Here is a 23,822-nt window from a genome sequence, read left to right on the forward strand (position 1 = left end):
TCTATTTTTTCCCCCTCGCCATTTTTTGGGCCATAAGAGGCTAGCTTTGACCGGACATGTTCATTTGAAGGAGAAAGAGGTTTTCGCTCTCTCTTTCTCTCTCTCTCTCGCTCTCTCTCTCTCTCTCTCTCTCTCTCTCCTTCTTCTGCTTTTCGAGTGTGCTCTCTCACTAACACAGAGGTTGCTGACTCGCTCATAAATAACTCAAAGATGTTCACACCTGTGTACTTGAACGTGCACAGCACTGGTGCTTGTTTCCTGGTCTGAGATGTATTTCCTGCATGCGCGCTCATTAATCAGATCCCCTCTCAGCGTGGCTGGAATCAATGCAGTCTCTGCTGCAGCAGGCCCAGGCAGAGCACAGCCATTACTGGATGTTGGGCCTTTTCAAATAAAACTAAAAAATAACAACAACAATAATAAACACATATAAACCAAAAAAGGCTTTTAAAAAGGAATCACTTGGTATGACAAAGCCTGACAAAAACGCTTACATAGGTGTAAAGGCTGCATCTCAACAGCTTTGCTTTCATGGCTATGTGGAGGAGGGAGGGCTGGAATTAACACTTAACACTCTTTTAATTACTCTATGCAGATGCCGTGAAAACATGCCATTCAGGCAAGTTAATAAACAGACCCTCGTTTGCAGGTTATCCAAATGCTACCTCTGTGAGACAGCCTCTCTGTTTTTCAGCTGATATGTAATTAAAATTATTTCAAAAATCCTGCTTGACAGTCGGGGACTTAGCCAAAATGTAAATGACATTAAGGGAGACAATGAATTGAATTTTGTTTAATGTCCCTTTTTGCAGATCCTCATTTACATAGCATTTCCAACAAAAGCGCTGACCTTATAAATGCTGGCATTTGTACAGCTTTTCTCTGAGTTGGGTTTAATCAGGCCTCTGTCAAACCATAAGGGAGAGAAGGGGGCTTTAACTTGTCTGCTTGGTCATGGAGAAGCAACAAAAATGACCCCCAGCCGCCCGACTTCCAAAATAAAGAAATAAAACTGCTTGAGCAACGGTCACATTTTGACTGACTGCTTTCCATTTTTTTTTTTCTACTGATAGAAAACCTGGAGTGGAATACCTATGAAATGTACTCAACATGGCTGTTGGCAAGGTCTGCTAATAATCAGGCATAATCCTCTGGAAGTGTCCTCTAATAAGAAATATAATGAATGTTAAGCAAAAACAGCATCAGGGTCCAAATTACATGATATTACTTGAACAGGTGCAGGGGAGCGCTTTAAATGAGCTATATGAATAAAATGTCCCCACGCACAACTGGGTGGACTGACAAAAAAGTCAATCACATGAATAATTCAGGCAGTGGGCTGTCTACAAAGGTCAGCCTATCTTGACCTTTGTGACAGGAAGTGAAAGAGGGTACCGCCAGCTAGGAAAACCCCAATCAGTCTTCAGACACTCCACCATTATTAGTTCCAAAAGCAGAGGCTACAGTTGTAAATGAACCTACAGTCTGGATCTGACATAGCAAATATAGCATGATCCCCAGGCTGTCTATACAAGGCTGATATGGTAGTGAATGTATCCGTATATTGACTTTATCTCCTCCCTCTAAACAGATAAATATGAATAATCTATTGTAGCATGGGGTAATGTTTGAAATATTTAAAGATCTACTGGGGTTGAAATTCTGTAACAGCTGTTAAATCTGACCAACTTTTTTTTCTCCTTCTTTTTTTCAAAAACCTAAAGCTGTAACAAAGTCCAAGAGAAAATGGGATAAACAGATGTCTGGCTTGACTACAGGAAAATAGGACACATTTGGAATGATAAGTCTCCTAAACTCCATTGAAAATGCCAGATCTGTGAGGTTGCCAGTTACTGTCCAACACGATGCCAACTAGCAGTATGACTGCCCCATGTGCCATCTGGGAAAATGTTGCTGAGAACGTTATCGATAATGGATCACGAGTCTAGTCAGCATGCTCAAGCACTGCAAAACTATCCGTCTCTCTCTCTCACACACACACACACACTCACACACTCTCACACACTCTCAGACTCCTTTCCTCTCTTTCCCTCCCACTCTCTCTCTCTCCCTCTATAGAGGATCGCTGTAAAATGTTTTGATTGTAACGTAATCGGACCTCCCTTGTCTGCCTCAACAATCAGCCCTTTCAGCCTGCAGTCTCAGTCAGTCCATGGATATGCAAGCCCTCGCCCCAAAGAGAACAAGCAAACATGGATGCTCTATGATTTCCATAACATCAAATCTGACACATGCCAAGACTAACTTGGAGATCATATAGAGGCATACCTAATGATGCACATGCCTCACACAAAACAGAGCAGCCTAATGGAATACCAGAGCAACACTGGAGAGCCATACAAGTGCGTTTTTCTCCCTCCTGCTTTGGAGTTTCTGCCCCGCGCCCACATGCATTTACACTACAGACATTCAAGGCTTGTGCTGCAGCAGTCACTGGCTAAATGTTCGTGGTGCAACGGGACAAAATCATCTGCTCATAGTTGTGATATGCAGACAATGGAAGAGCCTAATGAGGAACATCTGCTTTTGTGATGCCACAGAAAAGATCGCTCCTCTATGAAAACGATACTCTGCTCCCATTCAACCACATCACAATGAAAATGTGAGCTTTTTTATCCACTGTTTGAACTTACGACAATATCCCTCCTTTTGCTTCCTTTTCTCCCTTCCATGGGATCCAATCCTCCTCTCCACTGTACTCCTTTTCCTATTTTACTTATATTACACTCATTGTTCAGCAGATTGAACCACAAAGCCTGGAGACACTCGATACGTCAACTCTATTTAGCAACAATACAAAGAGAGGCAATTTGAAGGAAGAGCATATGTGTTAAATATCAATGACGCCCTGTTGTTAAGTGTTCACCTAATATTACTTTGAAGGCAATATACTGTATCACTGGCTCTCTCTAACTCTAAAGCGACTTCATGTAGCTGAGACTTCCCATGCACCAGGGGGAGGAAGTGATGCATGTTTTATCTTCTGTGTGTCGTACCAAAACAAACCCCCTTTACTCCCCTATTACAGCGGACAGAGTGGAGGCAAGCAGCACATAAATCTCACCCCTGCCATCCTACTTATTGCCATTCACACACACACACACACACACACACACACACACACACACACACACACACACAATAAGGGCCACTTGTAAATCTGTTTGGCGCTTCTGAATATTCTTCCCATACATCTAACCATGCAAGCTAATGCTTTAATGCACTCTGTTTAAAAAGTACTTAAAGGGTAAGATGTTGAAATTACACAGCAGCGACTTCCTGTTCTGTAGACGACTGAGAAAGGAAATAGCAAATATTATTTGTGTTTCCTCTCAGCCATGACAGTAATGAGACACCAAAGGAAACGTAGACATCATAACCCAGAATGTGCAACAATGTCAAATACATGCTGCCCCGAAAAGCACACGACGCTTTCCATAAAATCAGCCCTCCAGAATGTGAGACCTATTTTCCGACAGTGGACCCAGTCCATGACTGACGGCAGCAACTGGTGAGTCCTATTTGATTACTAATAAGAGAGATGTTCTCTCTGTCAGATACCAAACATTCTCCACTAAGCAAACAGCTATTTCAGCTAGTCAAACATTAGCATTGCTATCCACTGGTGGTGCATATTTTTCCTGGGCTTAATTTGTCATCTTTCTCCCCCCTGCTTTAATTTCTGCCTGTAGACAGCACAGCTCACCCTCAGAGAGAAACTTTTTTTGCAACAGTGAGGTCTGTCAAATACCCGAGCTGCCTTCCCCTGCCAGTTCACAAGGGCTCCTCTCGCTCACGGTGCTGGCATCAGACACGGAGGGTTCATGGTCATTTACAGCATGTGGGGGAAATGTGGACTCTGGATTTATGGAGCAAGGTGGACTTGTTCTACCTCACTAGCACTTAAGAGCCTGAACCTAAAATACTGTCTTGTCACTCTGTCTCATGTCAGAGTGAATGTGGTTATTAAGTGATGATTAAATTCAAATCTTTTATTATTATTATTTTCACTATTGTGATTCTTGTCTATTATCATGGTAACAATTACAATGTTTAAATTTGAATTGAAATCGCAACAGGACAATTTGAAAAAAAAAGTATTACCAATATGCACAGGGCGATTAAACAGTATGAATTTTTTTTTTACCTAAAACATCAGTTACAGTCACTGCAGCCACCACAGCAATCCATTTTATATAAGCTCCCCCTAATCATCACATAGCCAACAACTACCGACACCAAATACCAATCTATATGTACACACTTTAAAACACAACAGTTATGTAAAGGGCCTTTTTAAGACAAGACTACACGACCATGTGAGTCGAATGCTCATCTGGGGAAGCCAAGAAGCATTTCCAGTGCTAACTCACAAAATAATGGCAATCAGATGGAGGGAAACAGAATAAAAACACTTGTTAACAAATGAGGATGAAGACGATCCGCCTCTGAATTGAAAGCCAACAGCTCACTAGGTATAAACTGCTCCTCACAGCACGAGGAGAGGCCGACGAAACTGCTTCACCTGACAACTCGCGAGCAATTACTGAATCCCCACAGAGACGACCAGGTTTCCAAGTCAACCCACCTGTGCATCACAACGCCGCACAACAACAAACAGCACAGAGCAGACGAGTGCTCACCCTGGCACAGACTTGGGAGGACGACAAGCACATATCTTGAGGACATGAAAGGAAAGACATGGTGGACAAAATAAAAAAATGATGCCTTACCTGTCAATGATGACCGGGTCTGAAGGGGTCTCATTCCTGTTCCCACAACTTTTCTTGTCACAACACCGGCTTTGGTTGGAGAGGGAGAAAATAATGTGTCAATCAAAAACATCTACTCTATTGTTGGTTGGCAGTGTATTTTACATTGCCCCCCCCCCCCCCCCCCCCAACCACCTCCCAAATCATTCATGAAGCTAGTTGATGATCATGGCCATGTTTGCCGCTGTTGATTGGTGTGGTTCTCTGAGAATCGCGCCGAGTAAACATCTAGCAATGCGCTGCTGCTAAAAGATGGAAAACAACATGTTGTGGTGTTTGCCTTAGCAGTGAACTGAGAAGAGGCGATGCCAGGAGGCAGGGGAATAACTTTTCACAGCTTCAGCTTTTGTTTACCTCTAATTGTCAAGCTGTTATTTCTGGAGAGGATGCAAGATGCCACCTTCAACCACTATTTCTGTGGGGCATTTATTAATTACAAGCTCAAAAGCCTGCATCAATCTCACACAAAGTGGTGACAATGCTTACATTTTTAAGAAACATACCAGTGGTTCCATAATGGAAGGTTTAATTAATGCTAAAATTACACAAAAAAATGTTATGCTACTTGTATTTGTTAAAGGCATACTTGTATAATGGTTACATGTCCAAATTTGCTAAATTAACACCATATGGTATGGAGAGTATGTAAAGCTCTCCAAAGCTGACAGCTAAAGTGATTAAAGAAATATAGTCCTCCACTTATGGCTCCCTTTCACATCTGTGCCTTTTCTACATAAATAACACTGAGTTTGACTACAGTGCAATATACTGTAGAAAGATGACGGAAAGGGCGACTCTTTGTCCCCTTGAGTGAGTCGCTTGTTAAAGATTAATAAACGACCCAAATGTTTTTCATGTTGTACATTTCAATATGCTGTCCAACGTGCTGACTCAAAACACCGTGTCAAATGGTGTCCGGTTTAATAGCTGCTGTAGCTCAGGTACTTTCATAACAATGAAGAACCACGCCGAGAGATTAGCCTAGTGCGCATCAACCCTCAGCGCTCAGAGTTGAGTGGCTAACCAAACTGTTTCCGTTTTTAGCTATTGAAGAAGGGTGCATGTATATGCATTAACATGTTCCCGTGTTCGTGAGTCCAGTCGAAAGCATTCTGGAGACCGATGTTGTCAATGACCTGTTATCATTTTGTTCAGCATCACAATAATACTGATAGACTATCACTATCGTAACAAGTATACTGTAGGCCCAGTCAACAGAAAGACAGTTAACTGTCGAGAACAATACCCTACAAACAACACATCGCCTATCGTCACGGCCTTCATGATCTATTAATTGGGGGACAACGCGACTGACCAACCCACTGACCACGGTAGGGCGCACAATAAAAAGTGTTGATAGCCCATACGCACGGCACAAATATAACTAAATGCAAACATTAAACATTTAATTTATACAGTCATAAACCAGCGAGCAGTGCTGGTAAATTAACGTATGACATGCGTCAAGAATGTTTCTTACCTGCACATGATTTCATGTGTAAGAAGGACACGGCACATTTCTGGGTTTTTGTCTTGGCCTTCATAAATAATAGCCTTGAAACAAAAAAGACAGATATTTCAGAATCTGGTTGGGTATGTTTTCCATGTAAAAAGTTGCACGTGGCGCTAATAGAGACTGGAAGACATATATTGTAAAATGTAAAAGTGTCCAGAAAACAAATCCATGCATCATTAGATGAAAAAAAAATATGTTTTCCAATTAAGTATAATTGACGACTTCGTTATTTTCAAAAATGAGTTTGAGCCACTTAAGAGCAAAGACATGATGATGGAATTAATAAATGAAAGTATTATTTGCTACATATAGTCTACTGGTATAGTCCATTCAACAACCATGCTGATTTATTTGCATATGTAAATAAGATGCGGACCATTTTAAAATCACTCTCTGGAAATATTGTTATTGACCCTCTCCACATGAAAGTAACATCATAAAAAAACAATAATATCATATTCTCGGACTTTAAGACCTTTAAGATTTTTATCTTACAGTCCTAGCGCTTATGGAAATCACACACATAATGCTTTTAAGATGCAGATGGGCACGGTAAATAATACCCATAACCGTATACATCAACGTGGTTATAATCTGTAGATATTTGAGGGGAAAGTGCTAATGGGCAATCTGTTGTTTATTTTGAGCGCTAACAATGATTTTTCTTTGGATAAAAAGCGGTGTCGGGGGTATGGTTGAGTAATTTTTGAGCATTGGCTTTAACAGATGGCGTAAAGCTGTAGGTGCGCTCGCCTTCAGTTCTTTTTTGCTCCGTCTCCCTCTCCCTCCCTCCCTGTGTCTATGATGTACTGTGGCAGAGCACACTCCAACGCGCCCGCCCGCCTGTGACTGCCGCACGGACCCAGCTCCAGTACAAAAGCAAAGCCGCAGCGGAAGAAAAAATACCAGTTCATTAACGGGAAGCTATTGCAGTTTCTCTGGTCTTCAGTAAAAGAACAAACACAAAGCGAGAAAAATAGACTAATATAAATAAGAGATACCCACGTGAAGAGATAGAGCCTATAACTAGGCATCACTATCAAGACAGCACTTCGATTTTCTGCTAAAAGAGTCACTTATGATACAGTCAAATAAAGAATGTTAAGGCCTAATTCTCTTGCGTTTGAGCAAATATTTAGTGGATATTTATCTGATTTTATTTGTAGCTTACTGGAGTTGTATTGTATGTACCGTATCTACATGTGTTACTTGGCCAACACGATATTTATGTAGATTGCTGTGATTTATTTTCCTCCCGTCTCCTTAAGATACGGAAATCCATAAACTGACTGTTCAGCGCCATTGACTCTTTGATCATATACAGACCGCATCACCGAGACCTGAGATTAAACGTTCATTTTTCAGTTGTATTAGAGCTGCCAAGAAACGGAAAGACACAAGATAATATCACATACATCCGTATTTAAAGGGGACTCTTCTAACAGGAAGAGTTCACTATATACCCTGCCATTCAGCTAATAGCGACTTTAGGCAGATAAAAACAGCTCTTGTATATATTTGTTGGATAGCTTATACTTTAAGACAGACAATTAATAAGTTGTAAATGTTAAACATATTATGTCTGGGGTTTTGTAAATACTTCATCAATTAAAATTGTAGTTTCTTTCCTGCTGAAGTCCCAAGTTTAAGTTGCTGAAAAGCGTGACGACAATGATTCAGGACTAAAATGAATTAATGGGGCGAAACAAGGCGCGTACATTTATGATGAAACACAGTGCCTATTTTTGACCTAAGCATCACTCAACCCCTCAAACCAACGGACAATAAAAGTGTCTTTAAAATCAAATTAACAGTAATAACATATTAGAGAATCTCATGTTGACCGTATGATCTGAGATACGACATAGCTGTTGCAGAAATTCAAAATGCCCTATGAGAGAAATGCACACAAAAAAAACACTATCATTCACATCACCCAAATTACAGGAACGTGTCCAGTATTAAATGCTACAGAAACAGACGGATTCGGGAGACCCCTGGAGCTTAGAACTTGAATAATGGGGAAGGGATAGGGTTTTTTTTTTTTTTGGTTTTGGGTTTTTGTCCGGCGAGAGGTGCATATTTGATGTTAGCCTACATTATGCGGCGAAAAAATCGTACATGTAAAGGCTAAAGGTTCACAATTTCTAATTAGACAGCACTCAATTTAAAAAGAAAACACAAATAAATTACTATATTTATTCCCCATATAACAAAACACATCAGTTCCAGCATTGTAGCATATAAAACATTACCGATGGCTTTGTATTTGAATTTATAAAACATTCTACATTACGAATTATTATTTTGAGAGAGTGTCAAAACAGAACAGCGCGCAATTCCCTGACAATCATGCAACAGCAAAAGTATAATATAAGTGACTTACCTGTTTTGTCATGGAATCAATTAATCGTATGAAAAGGTCCTGCTCTGTTCTGACGCCTGTAAAAGAAGTCGCATGTTGCTTTAATTACCTAATAATCCTTACACAATATATGTACCACGCTAAATTTCACATGGTATTCTTTTCTACAGGGGTTATGTTGAGCAAATAACAATGATAATGCAACAGAAATATGAATATACTATAACAGCTTCATGAAAAGAAAAAACTTTACCAAGAACAACAATAATAAATCTCTGCCGAGTCTCATTGTTTGACAGCTATAACTATACTAATAGACTGAAAGTATTAATAAGCTAAAAGTAAAATTCATCGGCTATAAAAAAAATATATAAGAGCAATAAGCTAGTAATGATGTCAAAGTCAGTTCAGTCTTTCCCTTCTTTTTTTAATTTATTTTTTTGCACTGGGTGGTAATTCAGAGAATCTGTTTAGATAATTGTCACTTACCGTTGCTGTACAATAACTGCAGTTTGTAATGTATCCCATTGTTAGTTTTTTCATTGTTTGGCTCCTGAAAATAAGCAACGTCTCAATCAGATGTTGTGATCTTATTTTTCACTGTTACTACACAAGGACATGCGCGTTTAGTTTATTCTGCAATAAATGTCTTAGATGCATGCCTGGCTACATGTAGTTCCACTACCAGATGACTTGCAGTGTTTATTAATGTCTGAGTGAGAAAAGATCTAAATGTAATCTGATTTAAGTAAATTAGTCTATATATGTAAAAGGTATGATGTTAAAAAATTGGGAAAGTGTTGTGTGGTAAGTGGATATCTGTAAGAAACCCCTATCAACATTAAGTACACGTGTGTTCTCCACGACCTAGTTTTACAATATGAAGTGCATGTTTAAGTGAAATTAACACGATACACGCTTACTTTATCCTTCTCCACAAAGTCCACATAAGCGGTCCTTTCGATTTCAACTGGCTGTCCCTGTCTATCATACAAAGCCAGGACGAAGTGGAAAAAATTGGATTTTCTGAGGTTGGATGGCGGTTGCTTTTCATAATGTGCCCGAGCCAAACCCACACCGCTGCGGGGAAAACACAAGAAACCATCTCGGTTAAATAGGGAGATACACTTGAGATAGATGCAGCTAATGAAAACATTGGAGATGGCGAAAGCACGTTTTAGAGACAGGAGATTTCTTGATTTGTCACTTTAACAGTAATATGATGTAATGAACGGAGGGAAAGGGGCTCAAGAGGTGCACTGGGAGATTGTAATTGATACATGGCATTGTGGGGATTTAGGGTCGATCTGAGAAATGCATTAAAAATCGGATGTTTTGGCAAACGTACCTTTGGGCGGCAGTTTGAGCATCCACTACCCCAGCTGTGTGCATCCACGATCGGACCGAATTCATCCCACTGCCCAGCGGTTCCTCTTTCATAGTCGTCCCTCCTCTGGGTATATTTTCCTGAATTCCAAACATTAAAACAGTTTTCGTACAAACCAGCTCCAGCCAAAGAGGTGAAAATAGAAACGCGTTTCTTGCGTATGTTCTCCGAGAGTCTCGAAGACACGAGGAAGAGTTCCTTCTTGATTTGTAGCGAGAAAACCCAGTTCGCAAGTCTTGTTTCCGTCTTCAACCCGTCCTGCGTTGGCACGACATGAAGAATTTGCAGAGTAGAAAACTGAAGCCTGGACCGTGATCCTTTCGCCGAAGAAGTCGCTCAAATATCAGGATATTGTTAGTGAATCTTTTCAATTCACTAAAACATTTCTTGTAACTTTGTGATGTGTTGATGCTCTCAGGCTAGTGTCATCCTACAACAGCATAAAAAAAAGCTTCAGGACACTGCTGAATCGACCACTTCTGGCAAGGCGCTCCAGCTCCAAAAGACAAATAAACGAAAAAATGATTACCATGGAGGTGTTCCCGGACACAGGAGAGGTTGATGAGGGGCCTTTAGCGTCTTGCAGAATGGATGGAAGCATACAAAACTCAGCCCTCTATCCCCTAGGAATGGAACCTTTCCCGGGAGCCAAAACTCTAAGCCCACGGGATCCGCACTGTCAGAATGTGACGCGCACTGGGCGTGGCTTTGCCCAAATATGGAAGGCTGACAATTCCTGTCGCTGACGGTGCTTGAATCTGTGAGTGCGCAACATACTACTACTATTCCTGCAACCTGAGAACTAGATCGCCACTTTTCCTTTCATTGTAGACAGGGTTCTCGTTTGGAATGAAGATTTTATTAAGTTGTAGGCTATTGGCTCACAATAGTCCCTCTTCAAAATGACCAGTCCATTGCCAGATGTTGCTAAATGTTGTTAGAATGCAATTAATGATTTAGTGAAGGTACGTTATGCTATGTTACTCTTGTTATTGCTGCATGTGTAAGAACCGGATAACAGCCAGGGAAAAAGTATGAGAGCAAAGTTGCACTAGTCATTTGGCTGAAAACGGTGTTGACTATAATCCATTATTCACTGAGAAGATGCGTTGAGCGCGCTTTGATTTAGGAATATCAACAAAAACATTAAACTACTGCCCATGTCAGATGCTCATGAGTATGGTATGCAAATGACAGTCACGGTTCGGAAGACCCTTATTAGACACTGATGTGAAACGGTGTTTTGACCACTGACAACCAATGGATTTATAATATACAGCAACACGTTGCAGTTTATATGGCTCAGACTAAAAAACACGTCCAAATCATTTTCATAGACTGATATTTATTATCACGACACATGACATGAAAATGCATCTGTGGGGTACACGTTGTGAGCTGAAAGGAATATATGCAACTCGATATCCACGGCTCAATGCGAGCTATCTAATTCCCTTTTAAGCCCAAACTATAATGTCTTGACAAAGGCGATCCCATGCACTGATTGTCTGATACATTATTTTTTTCAGTATAGGCGGTAATTCTCGTTAATTTTGGTACACTTCCTGCACAGCAGTGGGAGCAAAGTTACCTAGGGGATACGGTGTCCAACCTCCCCGTCTGTGGAGCGGACCGTGGATGTCTTTTATTATAATACATACAATATTTTGTATGGAATAACAGCTACCGTTTTGATGCGCAGTCTTGTAAGGGTTGCAAGGCAGAAGAGTCATATTGCCAGTTGTCAGGGTGTGAATGTTCATATTTTAATTAATCGGCAAAAATCGAAGTCCGATTTGGGTTATCAAGGGACTCGCAGCCCTCTGCACTAAAGGGGTGGGATGGGGGACGTAGAAAGGAAGAGAGATGTGTTTTAGAGAGCAATCTATTTTGCTGGTGTTGGGGGTTAATGACTATTGCCAAAGATAAGTGAATTATCAAAGCTGTTGCTCTTGCCTCGTCTCAAAATCCATTACATTGCCTGGTCGTCTAATTAAGTACGTAAGTATAATAAAATTATATTTTATGATTATTTGAGTAAATAAGATTACATGTTCAAAAAAGATTAGTAAGATTTAATGACAAAAAATACAATATATTTTGAAGTTTTAGTTTTGACGCTACGCACGTGTAAACTACTAATGGACGCATGTTGAAGGGTGTGTGTATTACGTTGCCGACTATCTTTTCTTCAGATGACATGTTCTGTGTATAACTGAAAGACGATAAATGGCATCCACTTAATTTGTGACAAACAAATAAACGCGCTCTTTTATCATTTAAAAAAACTTGAATCGTGTGTATATTAACCGTTGGCTATATTTTCAATATCTGAAAAAAAAGTTATCAGTTATTTACTGTATCTGTACTACAGATTACAGATTAGGGTGATCTCGATCTGATTACCAAATTAGGATTTTAAGACAAATCCTTTTAAAGCTGATACTGTTGACTGGAGAAATAGAGGAAAAGTTCAACAACCCCATCACGTAGGTAACGATCCTGTCCTAAAAAGGAGTTTTAAACCTTATTTGACAACAAATGCAGCTGCCCCTCTATTTTGGAAGATATTAGGCGAAAATGAATGCAAATCTGTGTTCAGAAGCCATCTGGACAGAAATAGGGGAATCAGCTGCTCTTCACAACAGGCGCTGAGCCTGAATCTATTTCAGCTCATTTCTAGGATCATCTGGTCCAGGATCCAAAGCGTGGAAAATGCGCTCTTTAATTCACCAACTTTTAATTTTGACTCTTCTTAAAAGCTTCCGCATAGGCTAAATAAATTAAGAGAAACTTTGTCTTTCTCACAGTATATAAATATATATATATATGTCAGTATAAACCATTTTTAATGTGATATATGGGTTGATGTTAGAGGAGAGGCTGTCATATGCTGACTACATTGCACACTGACACAGATGTGGTCGCACCAGAAGAGGAATACAAGTGTTTGTTTATTTGAACATAAATTATTATATTTACAATACACATATATATGTATAATGTTTAAAGTATCAAGATAATATTAACAACATCACATCATCAACAACAAAAACAACAACAACATCAACAACAGTAATAATAATAATAACAATAATGATAATAATAACAAAAACAATAAATTGTGTATCTATGTATTTCAAATTGCACAACCTTTCAGAAGAAATGTAAATGTTATGTCCTTAATGTTAGATCTTATTTTGAGAAGTGTGCTTATAGTAGACGCTGGACAAAAGGAAAGTTAGTCATGCAGAAGGTGTGTGGCTTTGAATAAGATTTGCTTGGTGTTGCCAAGACCTCCCGAAGAAACGACCCTCCTCCTTATTGTGTGTGAAGTGTTCCTTTTGTGTGAATTTACGGGGTGAGGCTTCAATGATCCCCCACAAATTTGCATTTAAATAGCGACATCAACCGATTCGCGTGCCACACACCAGTGGGTTTCCCAGATGTCAAGGCAAAGTCAGTCAGATGGCCATTGCCCAGCTGTCCTCTGCACATCATACCAGCGCATAGAGCAAGCTTAAATATACACCGATTTCCTATGTGCAGCTCTTGTCGGCCAAAGCGGCAAGTCTGTAATGTTAGATGCAAGCCCAAGACGCGACCGCTGCCTACACAGAGATGAGAAGCCCGTTGAGCTAACGTGCTACAGTCATGGGAGCTCTAACAGTACGATAACAGCAGAATCGTTGTAACGTTGATGGTGGAAAGTCTATTCCACACAGCTGGAAGAAAGTTTTACAGTTCCTTGGAAATTGAACTGATTGAAAAGTGTCATGCTGTCGCATTATATAGACATTAATTCATAGCAAGGTGCATCCTCATCTGTGACCAAGAGTCACATTCAACACTGGTTAGTCCAGTGTGTTTGTTGGGGGTCCCACCACAATGAACATCATCAGATATCAAAACTGACATTGCACACTTGCGCCAAGCGAATGGGACAGTGAAGTTATTCCACGACAGGCCTATCCTATGGTATTTATTGCGATTATTTACTGCATGATTAACCCACTACTTCCAAAACATGGCAAATGTGAAAGTGGGCTATTATATTCTTAAAAATGCAAGTGATGACAAGCAGTCTCTAAATCTAAAAAACATTTTTGTAGATGACAGGTTCGGTTTCCAATTGAATACAATGACAATCAAGTTAGCATGATGCATTTAAGCAAAGTCTTTCTTTTAAAATTATAATTCTATACACAGTTTTGAAGTTTATATAGCCTACCCTTAATTGATATGCATACAGCTATGCAAAGGCAGGACTTCCATGGTAAGCCTATGTCTTATTTTAAAATAATTCAAGAATGGGCAAATTCTAATATACAAATAACAAAAGAGAGAGAAAGTACGCGGTTCAAATGACTGAAAGTACATGGAAGTACCAATTACTTGGTTTCAAAGGCAGCACAAAGCCTGGTTCATTCTCAACTTACGGTCAGAACATTTTCTAACCGAAATTTGATAAAGAGCGCCTCCTTTTGGCAAAGTTGATCAATGTCCTATGAATCCGAGCTCTATTTATTTGTCACTTCTGAAACATCATTTTATTCAATGAAGTATCGCTCCATACTTTATTTTATTCGCTGGACTCTTCTCTTTTACGCCAACAGCTGTGTAGTAAGTAGCCTACTAGAGAATAGTCTATAATCTGGATCCATAACTTAGTGCTGGATGAAAAAGAAGTGGTGTTGTCGTCATACGCGTATTTTAGATAAAAACATCGTCTTATGAGTTTTTCCTCTTTCTGATCTCTTCACAAGATAAAATAAAATGTCAGCTATGCAAAGCATATATGAGAACAATTTAAAACACTCTTCATTTTTTGTTTGCATGGCTGAGAATGACTGGCTTAGTATTATTATTTTTAAGCCACAAATTTACAAACTGGACCCGCAGAATGATTTGCGCTTACACAGGTTGATAAGGCGAGAAATAATTCATTCCAAAAAGTTTGCCAAACAGATTTTCAAACTGAAGTAAAACTAACGTAGCTTATGCTATGATGCATAACTGCGAATGAAAAAAAAAACACAACTGGGGCACCTTCACTGTAGAAACAGTGTTCGATTAGGTCATTTTAGATATTGTAATTGGCTTTAATTAAACATGTATCGTTCTAATTAACTCTGAAATTTCAGCAACCTCTGGGACGCTGGTGTCAGCTTTGATATCGTCAGTCCAGATGTCCTAATACAATCCAGTCTTCAATTAAAAGTTTCAATATTATATATTAAAACTTGGAAAGCTGAAACAGATTCGAAATCACGTGAAATATGTGTACACTTTCTGGTGCATGTAGTTTTTAAGATTCCGTCGTGTAAATATGCGTGTTTCTGAGTGTCATTGCGCATCCAAATGTATACAAATTGGAAAATTTGATTAAAATGAAAGTAAATTATTATTATTATTCCTATTATCATTGTTATTATTATTGTTATTGTCAGTGTTGTCGTTATTCAACCCTGCAGAATTATCTTGAGCCTTGCGCACTGGTCTGTGCACACATGACATGATCCTGCATTTATTTTTGTTGGAGGACTATAAAACACGTGAAAATGGTAAATTATGTCAAGGGCTCAGTTGCCATATAATTAGCATTTTCATTCTGATCCTAAAATGAGGAGGGAGAAGCTGTGCGGTTTGGGGCGCCTTTAGCGTGGCCCGAGGCAATACCGATATAAAGAAGGAGAAAAAACTGAATAAAGAAACCGAGACCTATTCTAGACAATTAACATGTAAAATATCCAGTGGAAATCGAGTCTGAAAATAAATGTAGTTGGGTCAGCTCCACCTCACGTAGCCTAAGTGATAAATAAGGTCCACAGATTAAAAAGTTTACCTCAATTAAAGGTTTGGGGTTGGCTACAGTTTTACGTGAAAGTGTGCGTTATGTGCAAACTGGTAGTTTATAAACCAACATTTCACAATCGTGTAGGCATGATAGGTTTTATTTTTTCCGGTGCTTAGAATAATAGCATCAGAATTATGGATTGGAATGATAAAATCTGGAGCATAGCAATTGGGACAGAAAGGAAAACCAGATTCCTCTCTACAGATTCGTTGTAACCCTCAGTCACTTGCCCGTGGGTTAAGCCATTGCCAGTTTCTCTGGCGTGAAACTCCATTTTATGGTGCTATTGCCCCACCTACCGGCATCTGGAGTAAGACCTTTCTTGAAGAGAGCTATATAAGCTCTTTGAGGAAATACTGGTCAAAAATAGGCATAAGGATTAACCGCGAGTTACACGTGAAAAAAAAAATATATTTAGACACGCATTCTAATCTCGGGTGATTTACCTCGTAGGCCAGCAAACGGTGCTAGACTGGTGAAGAACTATCTAACTATTCATCAACATTACATTTGATTTCGAAGACACCAAAATGATTATCATTATGATGCAAAGCATTGTCGGATGTAATTTGTAGCCTTAACACCTTTATTAACCAGGCTTATTGCAAATAAACTATAACCTAAATATCCATTTAAATGCACACTGACTTTAGGCACTAGGTTCTTTGTCTGTAGCCTACAAAAATTCCGATTGGCATTGCAGATGGAAGATCATACATGTGGGACTGGTCAGGGTCTGAGAGCAAGGGATTATATTATGAAGATATTAGTTTAACCAATTTACTGACAGGTCACGAACCATGATTAGAATTAAAGAAAAAAATAATCAGACTATTAAACATAATGTCTGGTAAATAGTCAACTTGTTTCCCATACTAATTTGAATGACATCTGATATGGAATATGTCTAGAAGTTTTGATGACACCATTTTGCTCATGTGCTAAGAGTACACTCCCTTTACTCTTTCTCCATGTGTACATCACATATGGATTTTTACTGTACAAATAAAATGTACAATGATAAAACTATTTGAAATGCATCATGTTATTCATATTAGTTCAATATGAGGCCTACACATTTTCTGATGTGTGAGATGCACTTTCCCAGGAACACAATTGTTCATCCTACCCGAAAGAGAAAATGAAAAGCCAATCAGAAATGATCACATACCTTTATTTGTTGTCCAGCTAAATTACATTTCGAAGCCTCCAGCCTTGTCAGAGGGCAAAGGTTAGGCACAGATAGTTTGGCAGGTGTTTCTGTCCCTGTGGTTTTGAAAATTGACGTTGGGTTTCGAAACAAAAATCACTTAGAGACTAGTATTCTATTGTCAAAATGGCAGACAATTAATAGAGAGTTTATCAGTGGATTGACCACTAGAACTCTTCTCTCTTATGACAATTCATTTAAGGGAATTTACGTGATCATTTGTGTCAGTTTATTTTTTTAGGCTACCACTGAATAATTCACAAAAGTCATTATAAATCATTAGAATCTCTGGATTTTTCACCCTAACACATATTGTATGACATTCTGTCAGACAGATTTGCTCGTATTGAAAAGTTTTCTCCAACAAATCTTCATAACATTTGTTGGAGAAGGCAAAGGGGTGCTGAAAGAGGGAGCACTGGGGGCTGGGGGAAGAGTGGAGCCCAGCTAAGGGACCGCCCATGGGCCTCACTCTCATGCCCATACCTGTAGTGCCAGCCCACCCAAGTAGGACATGAAGCCCTGTAAAAAACATCAGTGAAGACTGAACCTTTTCACTGAGCATTCGATGGGAGCAAAGACAGTGTTGCAAAGACTTGGGTTGCTGACATTGCATTGCATCGGGCATCAAATCCAAAACAGCCAGACTGTTGACAGGCTGCAGACTTTCAGAGCCTTGCCATGACCTGAATGAGATTGTGCACTCATAGACAAGCACGGAACTCTGCAGCGTGGGTGGATGTTTTTGTGAGAGTGGAGTACAATGTTTTGTTCGAGTAATAATTGTGTTTGAGGAAATAGCCACATCCAATAGCACACTAGCATATGATGTATTCATTCCACTTTGTGCTTAGACAACTCAGGGGTTGAGATTGTTGAAGAAATGGTTTGTTGCATCGGAGCCCGCAGAGCAGAGGGCGTCAGTAGTGGCAATTCAGGCAGATGTGTGAAGCTCGTTCATTATCAGAGGGGAGATAGAGGGCTTTGCTGTGAAAACACCAAAATAATGCAACTCGCTGTTGTTCACAGAATTGGCAAATGGCTTGAGATATTTGAAGGTGGCATGGAGGTGAAAAATGTGTAAACACATTTTAAATTTATAGCAGTAGATTCATACATGAGGGGTTAACACCATCTATTCGTCTTTTTCACTGTGTGTGTGTGTGTGTGTGTGTGTGTGTGTGTGTGTGTGTGTGTTTGTGTGTGTGTGTCTGTGACAGTGTGTGTCTGTATGTGTGATACTGCCAGTGGCAAGTTTTTGTGAAGAGCTGTGATACTTGATTGACTTATGGTTCAGGTTTGAGACCCCATTCATCAATGTGTTACTTTAAGGACGTGATTATTGTGAACAAAGCACAGTGACTTTCCTCAACCACACTATAGCGTAGGGTGTGGGTGGGTTGCATAAACCACACCAAATGTATTTTTCATAAAATTGTGGTGATATAAGGTGACTTAAATGGTAATTGCTAAAGAAATTTGTGTATATGCCTGGAATTGAAGTTTCAGTCTAAGAAATGATTTATTTACTTTTGTTGTTTGTTGACAAGAAAGGTTAAACATACATTCAGTTGATTTACAAGATGGAGTTTCAAACTGGTTTTCAGGGGAAGTTGTTTGTATCAATGTATTTCCACAATATAAAAATACATTCTGTACTATGGAAAAACTATAAGGAATTGGAGACATAAACAAACAACAAGCCTGGGGGTAAGCAGTATATGAACAGAAAAGGAAAAAGGAAATTGTCCAATCTCTCAGATGTTATTTGTATTTCTTATATTCAAAAGAATATGACATATGACATTCTATATAGTAAAACTTCAACATCACTGAGCTGCCTTATTTTTGACTAATCACTTAATTCTAAAGAAGCACTCATTTGCAAAATGAGTGTTCATCACACCCATTGGCACCCTATTTACATCTCTTGTGGATGGTTTTCCTGGAGGTTCCTGTTTTGCGATGTTAACAGTTTTGCAGACCCACAATAATTGCAAAGAATGTTAACACAGCAATTATTTCTAAGGAATCTGAACATTTGCGCAGTTACAGCACTTGCATTAGGTTAACACTTTTCTGTGTTTATGCAGTCTTAATTTATATTTCCCCCTAATTAGCAAAAGCTCCAGTGATGTGCTGATTTGGAATGGGTGCTCGAGGTAAATAAATGAAGCATTACGAAAGGTTCAAGCCAGATACAGTGAGTGGACCTGGAAGAAGCCTGTAAGCCTTTCAGAGTATGCAAGTTAAGACGTTAACCTCTATGAGAACAGGATGCATCTTAATTCCCTGTGCCTCTATTTCTCTCCCTGAGGGATGTGCTTTAGGTCCACAACATCTTTGACATGAATTTAATTTTAACCTTTCAAATGGGTGCGTGGATCAGCACGTAAAGATTTCCAAATTTACAACCGAGAGTCAAAAGACTCAAACAAGCAAAATGGCACTGCAAGCGATGCTGAAAGCATTACCAATTCATATCCTTCTTATCATACATTATGGGCACTTGGAGATGGGTGAGAACGTGGGCATTAGCAGTCATATCTACCCTCCTCCACACTTTTGCTCCTCCTAAGATGCTTCATTCAGTTCAAAACTACCTGCTTTCTCTGACACGCTGCCTGACATTAGCCGTCTTTGAGAGTCCTCTGCTTTCATGTGTTTGGTAACACTAACATTGCCTCCACCATCGGTTGTGTCTGACTGCTGACTGGCAGGTCGACACAAGAATGGCACTGCATACCATGTATGTTGCTGAACTCTTCAGGGACTGCTTTGAGCACACAGAGTGCTGGGAGCGCTGTCAAGACACGAGGCATAAGGCACAAAGGTGATTTCAGCTAAGTAAATAACCCTTAAATATACCAGAATCCTTTTTGCCATTGTTTTTCCGAGAAAAGGGGTCTTGCTCAGGTCTCTTTTCCCACGAGGGAGACTAGTTGAAGCACATAGGGTTAAACTAGAAAAAGCATTTGTATGTTTTTGTATCGTTTTATTGAACATTTTCTAAATCAGCATACATGTTCAATGGCTGTTGTTCACCAATACTGGAAAACATGTTTCTTTCCCCGCTATTATAGAAAATGACCTTTGAGGCCATTTCCCGACGCCTCAATGCCTGGTTTCCCTAAGCTTCTGCCCTACTTGTGGGCCATGGGAGAGTTCAGCTAGGCTCGTTATGTGTTTATGTCCTATTATTGACAAGTGAATTTTAAACTGTACAATACTGTTTGCCTCATGCTATTCAAAACTGATAATATTCTAAGGATGTTTTGGCAACTGATTTTATCAAGAATGAAAATGTGCGCAAATTGTCATGTGAAAATAAAATATTGTGCAAGTAATGTGTCTTGTTTATTGAGTATCTTAGATTGTTTCCTGATTATAGCAACTACTTCCAATAACTCAGATAATAATACAAAATAATAAAAATGTTAATGTGGGCTTATTCCACAGTAATTCCCTTAGTTGTTAATTTTAATTTTTAAAACCTGAAAATGAAATGGTCTTAATTAGATTGCAGAACCAATGTCAACAGCAAATCAATTTGTTCCAATGGGTTTGCAGGTCCCCCTCAGTGTATTGTCCTTATAAATCAAGCAAATAAAAAATGGAACATATGACTATGTGCATTTTTGTAAATAAGCTATTGATTTTTATTAGGTTCTGTAGACTTCAGTGAAATGTTAAAATTTCAGAAGAATTAGCTCACTTAAAAAGCAATTTATCCAAACTCAGATCAAATATTCTGATTGCATATTAGTAGTAGTAGTAGTACTGGTATCACAAGAAAGTTTATGTGCTGTTGCTTTCTAAAGCATACAATTAAACATGTTTATGCTAGTTCCATATGACTGAGGATTTTTAACTTACCTAGTTCCAAAAATATCTCCAAGGATCTTAGTGGAAGATTCTTCGTGTCAGCTGGAAATCATTGAAAATAGCAGAAAACACATATGAAGGACCACATTCATGAGATAGCATATCTTCTGACTCAAAGGACAGACACCTTTATCACGCTATTATTCAAACGTTTCCTCTCCATCCACACGCACAAAAAGACATGTACAATGTTCATAGTCTCCTGAGCCCATTGTGTGAGCCGTACATTCACAAAGGCTGCTGAAGCATACATCAAAGACAACAACAAATGGAGCTTGCAGATAAGTCTTTTTGTGTTATGATTGTCCATAATACAATGTCATTACAAAGAGTGCGTGGCTAGGATTTTTGTTGAGCAGAGATCAATATTTTAGCCTGTGTGTCCACCTGATTTATCCAATACTGCTTAAGCTCATTTTTATTTATACTTTCATATATTAACATCACTGTTGCACAGTAAAGCACCGATATATTTACTCCCTTTAAAATCACAAACTAAATTAGTTACATTCTGCAACAGGAGCAAATCTGTATCATTAAAGAGAGCATTAAAAAATTGTGTCTTTGTGTTTGCCCTTTTGTTCTGCATCTTTAGAGATTTCTGTTACTAAAGGGACTGGATTTTGTGGTGAAAAAGCCACAGGCTCCACGGGTATTGAGTTCCCATAGGGAACAATGAGGAAAGGTTCACCTTGCAGTACATGGGTGTAACTTTAACTGGAATATTGTGGATCAAAGCCCCATAAACAAAGTAGGTGGAAATGCTGTAAGAGTATATGTGATCCAGTGAAGGACACATTCATGAAAGAGAAAGGGCCCGGGTTTAGGAAGCAGAGCACGGAGAAATATCTTGCCACTGTTTACTCCGTCCCTCCGACTTGATGCCAACCTTTGACTACGGATTTAATTTATTTTGTTCCTATTTTTTTTAAATGCTATACTTGATTAAATAGTATATCTTAAATTCTGCATTTGTGTAATGTGAATTCACTGAGCTGCTTTAATGCTCAGACGCCACATCTGTGTTTCATCACTGAGGTTAATAACAACAAAAATGCAGGTGGGCTTTTCTTTCCCCCCAGTGCACCATGACCTGCTGTTCTCTACAATAAAACTCTAATAGCCCCAGTGCCCCTGAGGACACAAGCAGCAACTTGGGCCACTTATGAAAATGTCAAGTTTGAGACTACACTATAGCAGCAGGTCAGCAACCACGGTGGTAGGGAGAGGAGAACATGGCAAAGGGTTAACCTCCAAATAAACAGATGTGCACCTGTCATAAAAGCCCAGTGGAAATCGCTCGAGCCCTCATTCATATCTTCAACATCAGATGGCAGGTGTCGGGCTTGACCAGCAAGAAAAGCTGTAGATCCCCTCATCCATAACTGGCTACCTCATTACTGTCTTTATGAAGTGTTCGGGGGCCAGGCTTGATCTCCAAATATGAGTCTGAAGATGAGTTCTTTCCCCTTGCTTTATTAGGCGCTAAGCTCCTTACACTTGTAGCATATTGCAGCAGGTTACGAGCCTAAGCTTTATTGTCTTACATTATTGAAAATCTAGGCCCTCAGAGCCACGTCCCTGAGGTCAAGCTTTGTCTGAGAACATACTCTCATTTCTCCTTGTACACCAGGCTGCACCGGGGAAAGGACAGCAGAGATTGTGCTGGTAATACACTTAAATCCAGCTTGGCTGACTTACGACAAACTTCAGCCTTTCCTGATGGCTTCTTTCGAGCTGAAGTAATTCCTTTAGAACTTACAAAAGCAGAAACAATGACTTATGAATACCAAGACACTGGCACATATGACAAACCTCTGTATGAATACCACCATGGTTTTAGGATCAATAAAAGAAAATCGCATGGCAAAGATACAGGTAATAAAGGTATCAATTATTTTATTCCTGGAAGAAATTACATTTTTTTTGGACTAGTCAATGTGTACCCACAAAGTTATTAGAGAAACAATGTCTTTACACAGGCATTTTAAAGAAAAAATGCCATGAAATAGTAAAGAGCAAAAAGAACAATGATTTTTCCCTCGTTACGTACAAAAATGTTTTTCAATGCCTCACTAAAAATATCTTTAGAAGCGGAAACTATTCCTATTGGGGAATGCTATTTGCTTTTTGACAAAAATGAATGAATACACAAATTAGTACAAGAGCAAGACGCAAGAGCAAGTTCCTGTATGATTCATGGAGACATTCGACATGAAAACCAGTGAGTCAGGGATGACAAAAGATACCGCACAGCACCATCTTGTGTGCAATGTGCAGAGGAAGGAAAACAGCAGCTCTGTGATTTGGTGATGCAATATGGACTCATAACCAGCACATATGGACAACTACACTGAAACCCCACCATACTGACGACAAAACACATTGCTATTGTTTAAACCCAAGGTTTATACAAAGATCACAGGGAAGAAAAAGTTTAACTACATGGACGATTCTACATTTTGAATGCAGATTTTTCTACATCTTTAATCTGACACAACAATGTTCCACAGTGATGTTTGGAAATGATTTGGACACTATAAAAGGGTCATGTTATATCCATAAATGAATTAGTATCTATGAGATACACAGTCTATAAGAATTCCATACATAATTAAACCATTTCAATTAAATCATTGAAATGCTTTTAATTGTTGTAGCAGTTTTCAAGATTAACATTCTTAATTAATCATACCACTCAGAATTATTCAACATTTTTTTTTCATACCATATATCTATATGTAAAAGGGACAATAATTTGAATACCAAACGACTGAGTTCTATTCCTAATCATTGCTGATTGATCATA

At 39.1% G+C, this 23,822-nt stretch overlaps 1 protein-coding gene across 14 annotated transcripts in view; it reads right to left on the reverse strand.

Moving 5' to 3' along the window:
* Window positions 1–10,530, reverse strand: part of ebf3a (EBF transcription factor 3a) — a 94,553-nt gene extending 84,023 nt beyond the window's left edge. For all 14 annotated transcript variants that reach the window (XM_080835323.1, XM_080835324.1, XM_080835327.1 and 11 more), the window contains exons 1-6: window positions 10,023–10,530; window positions 9,598–9,754; window positions 9,164–9,227; window positions 8,696–8,751; window positions 6,274–6,347; window positions 4,755–4,823 (exon numbers count right to left, since the gene is read on the reverse strand). In XM_080835323.1, coding sequence (XP_080691449.1) covers window positions 4,755–4,823; window positions 6,274–6,347; window positions 8,696–8,751; window positions 9,164–9,227; window positions 9,598–9,754; window positions 10,023–10,156 — 554 coding nt within the window. In that variant the 5' untranslated portion in view covers window positions 10,157–10,530. The remainder of the gene's footprint in view (window positions 1–4,754; window positions 4,824–6,273; window positions 6,348–8,695; window positions 8,752–9,163; window positions 9,228–9,597; window positions 9,755–10,022) is intronic.
* Between the last annotated feature and the right edge of the window lie 13,292 nt (window positions 10,531–23,822).

This window comes from Sprattus sprattus, assembly GCF_963457725.1.
Source record: "Sprattus sprattus genome assembly, chromosome: 3".
Lineage (NCBI taxonomy): Eukaryota > Metazoa > Chordata > Actinopteri > Clupeiformes > Clupeidae > Sprattus > Sprattus sprattus.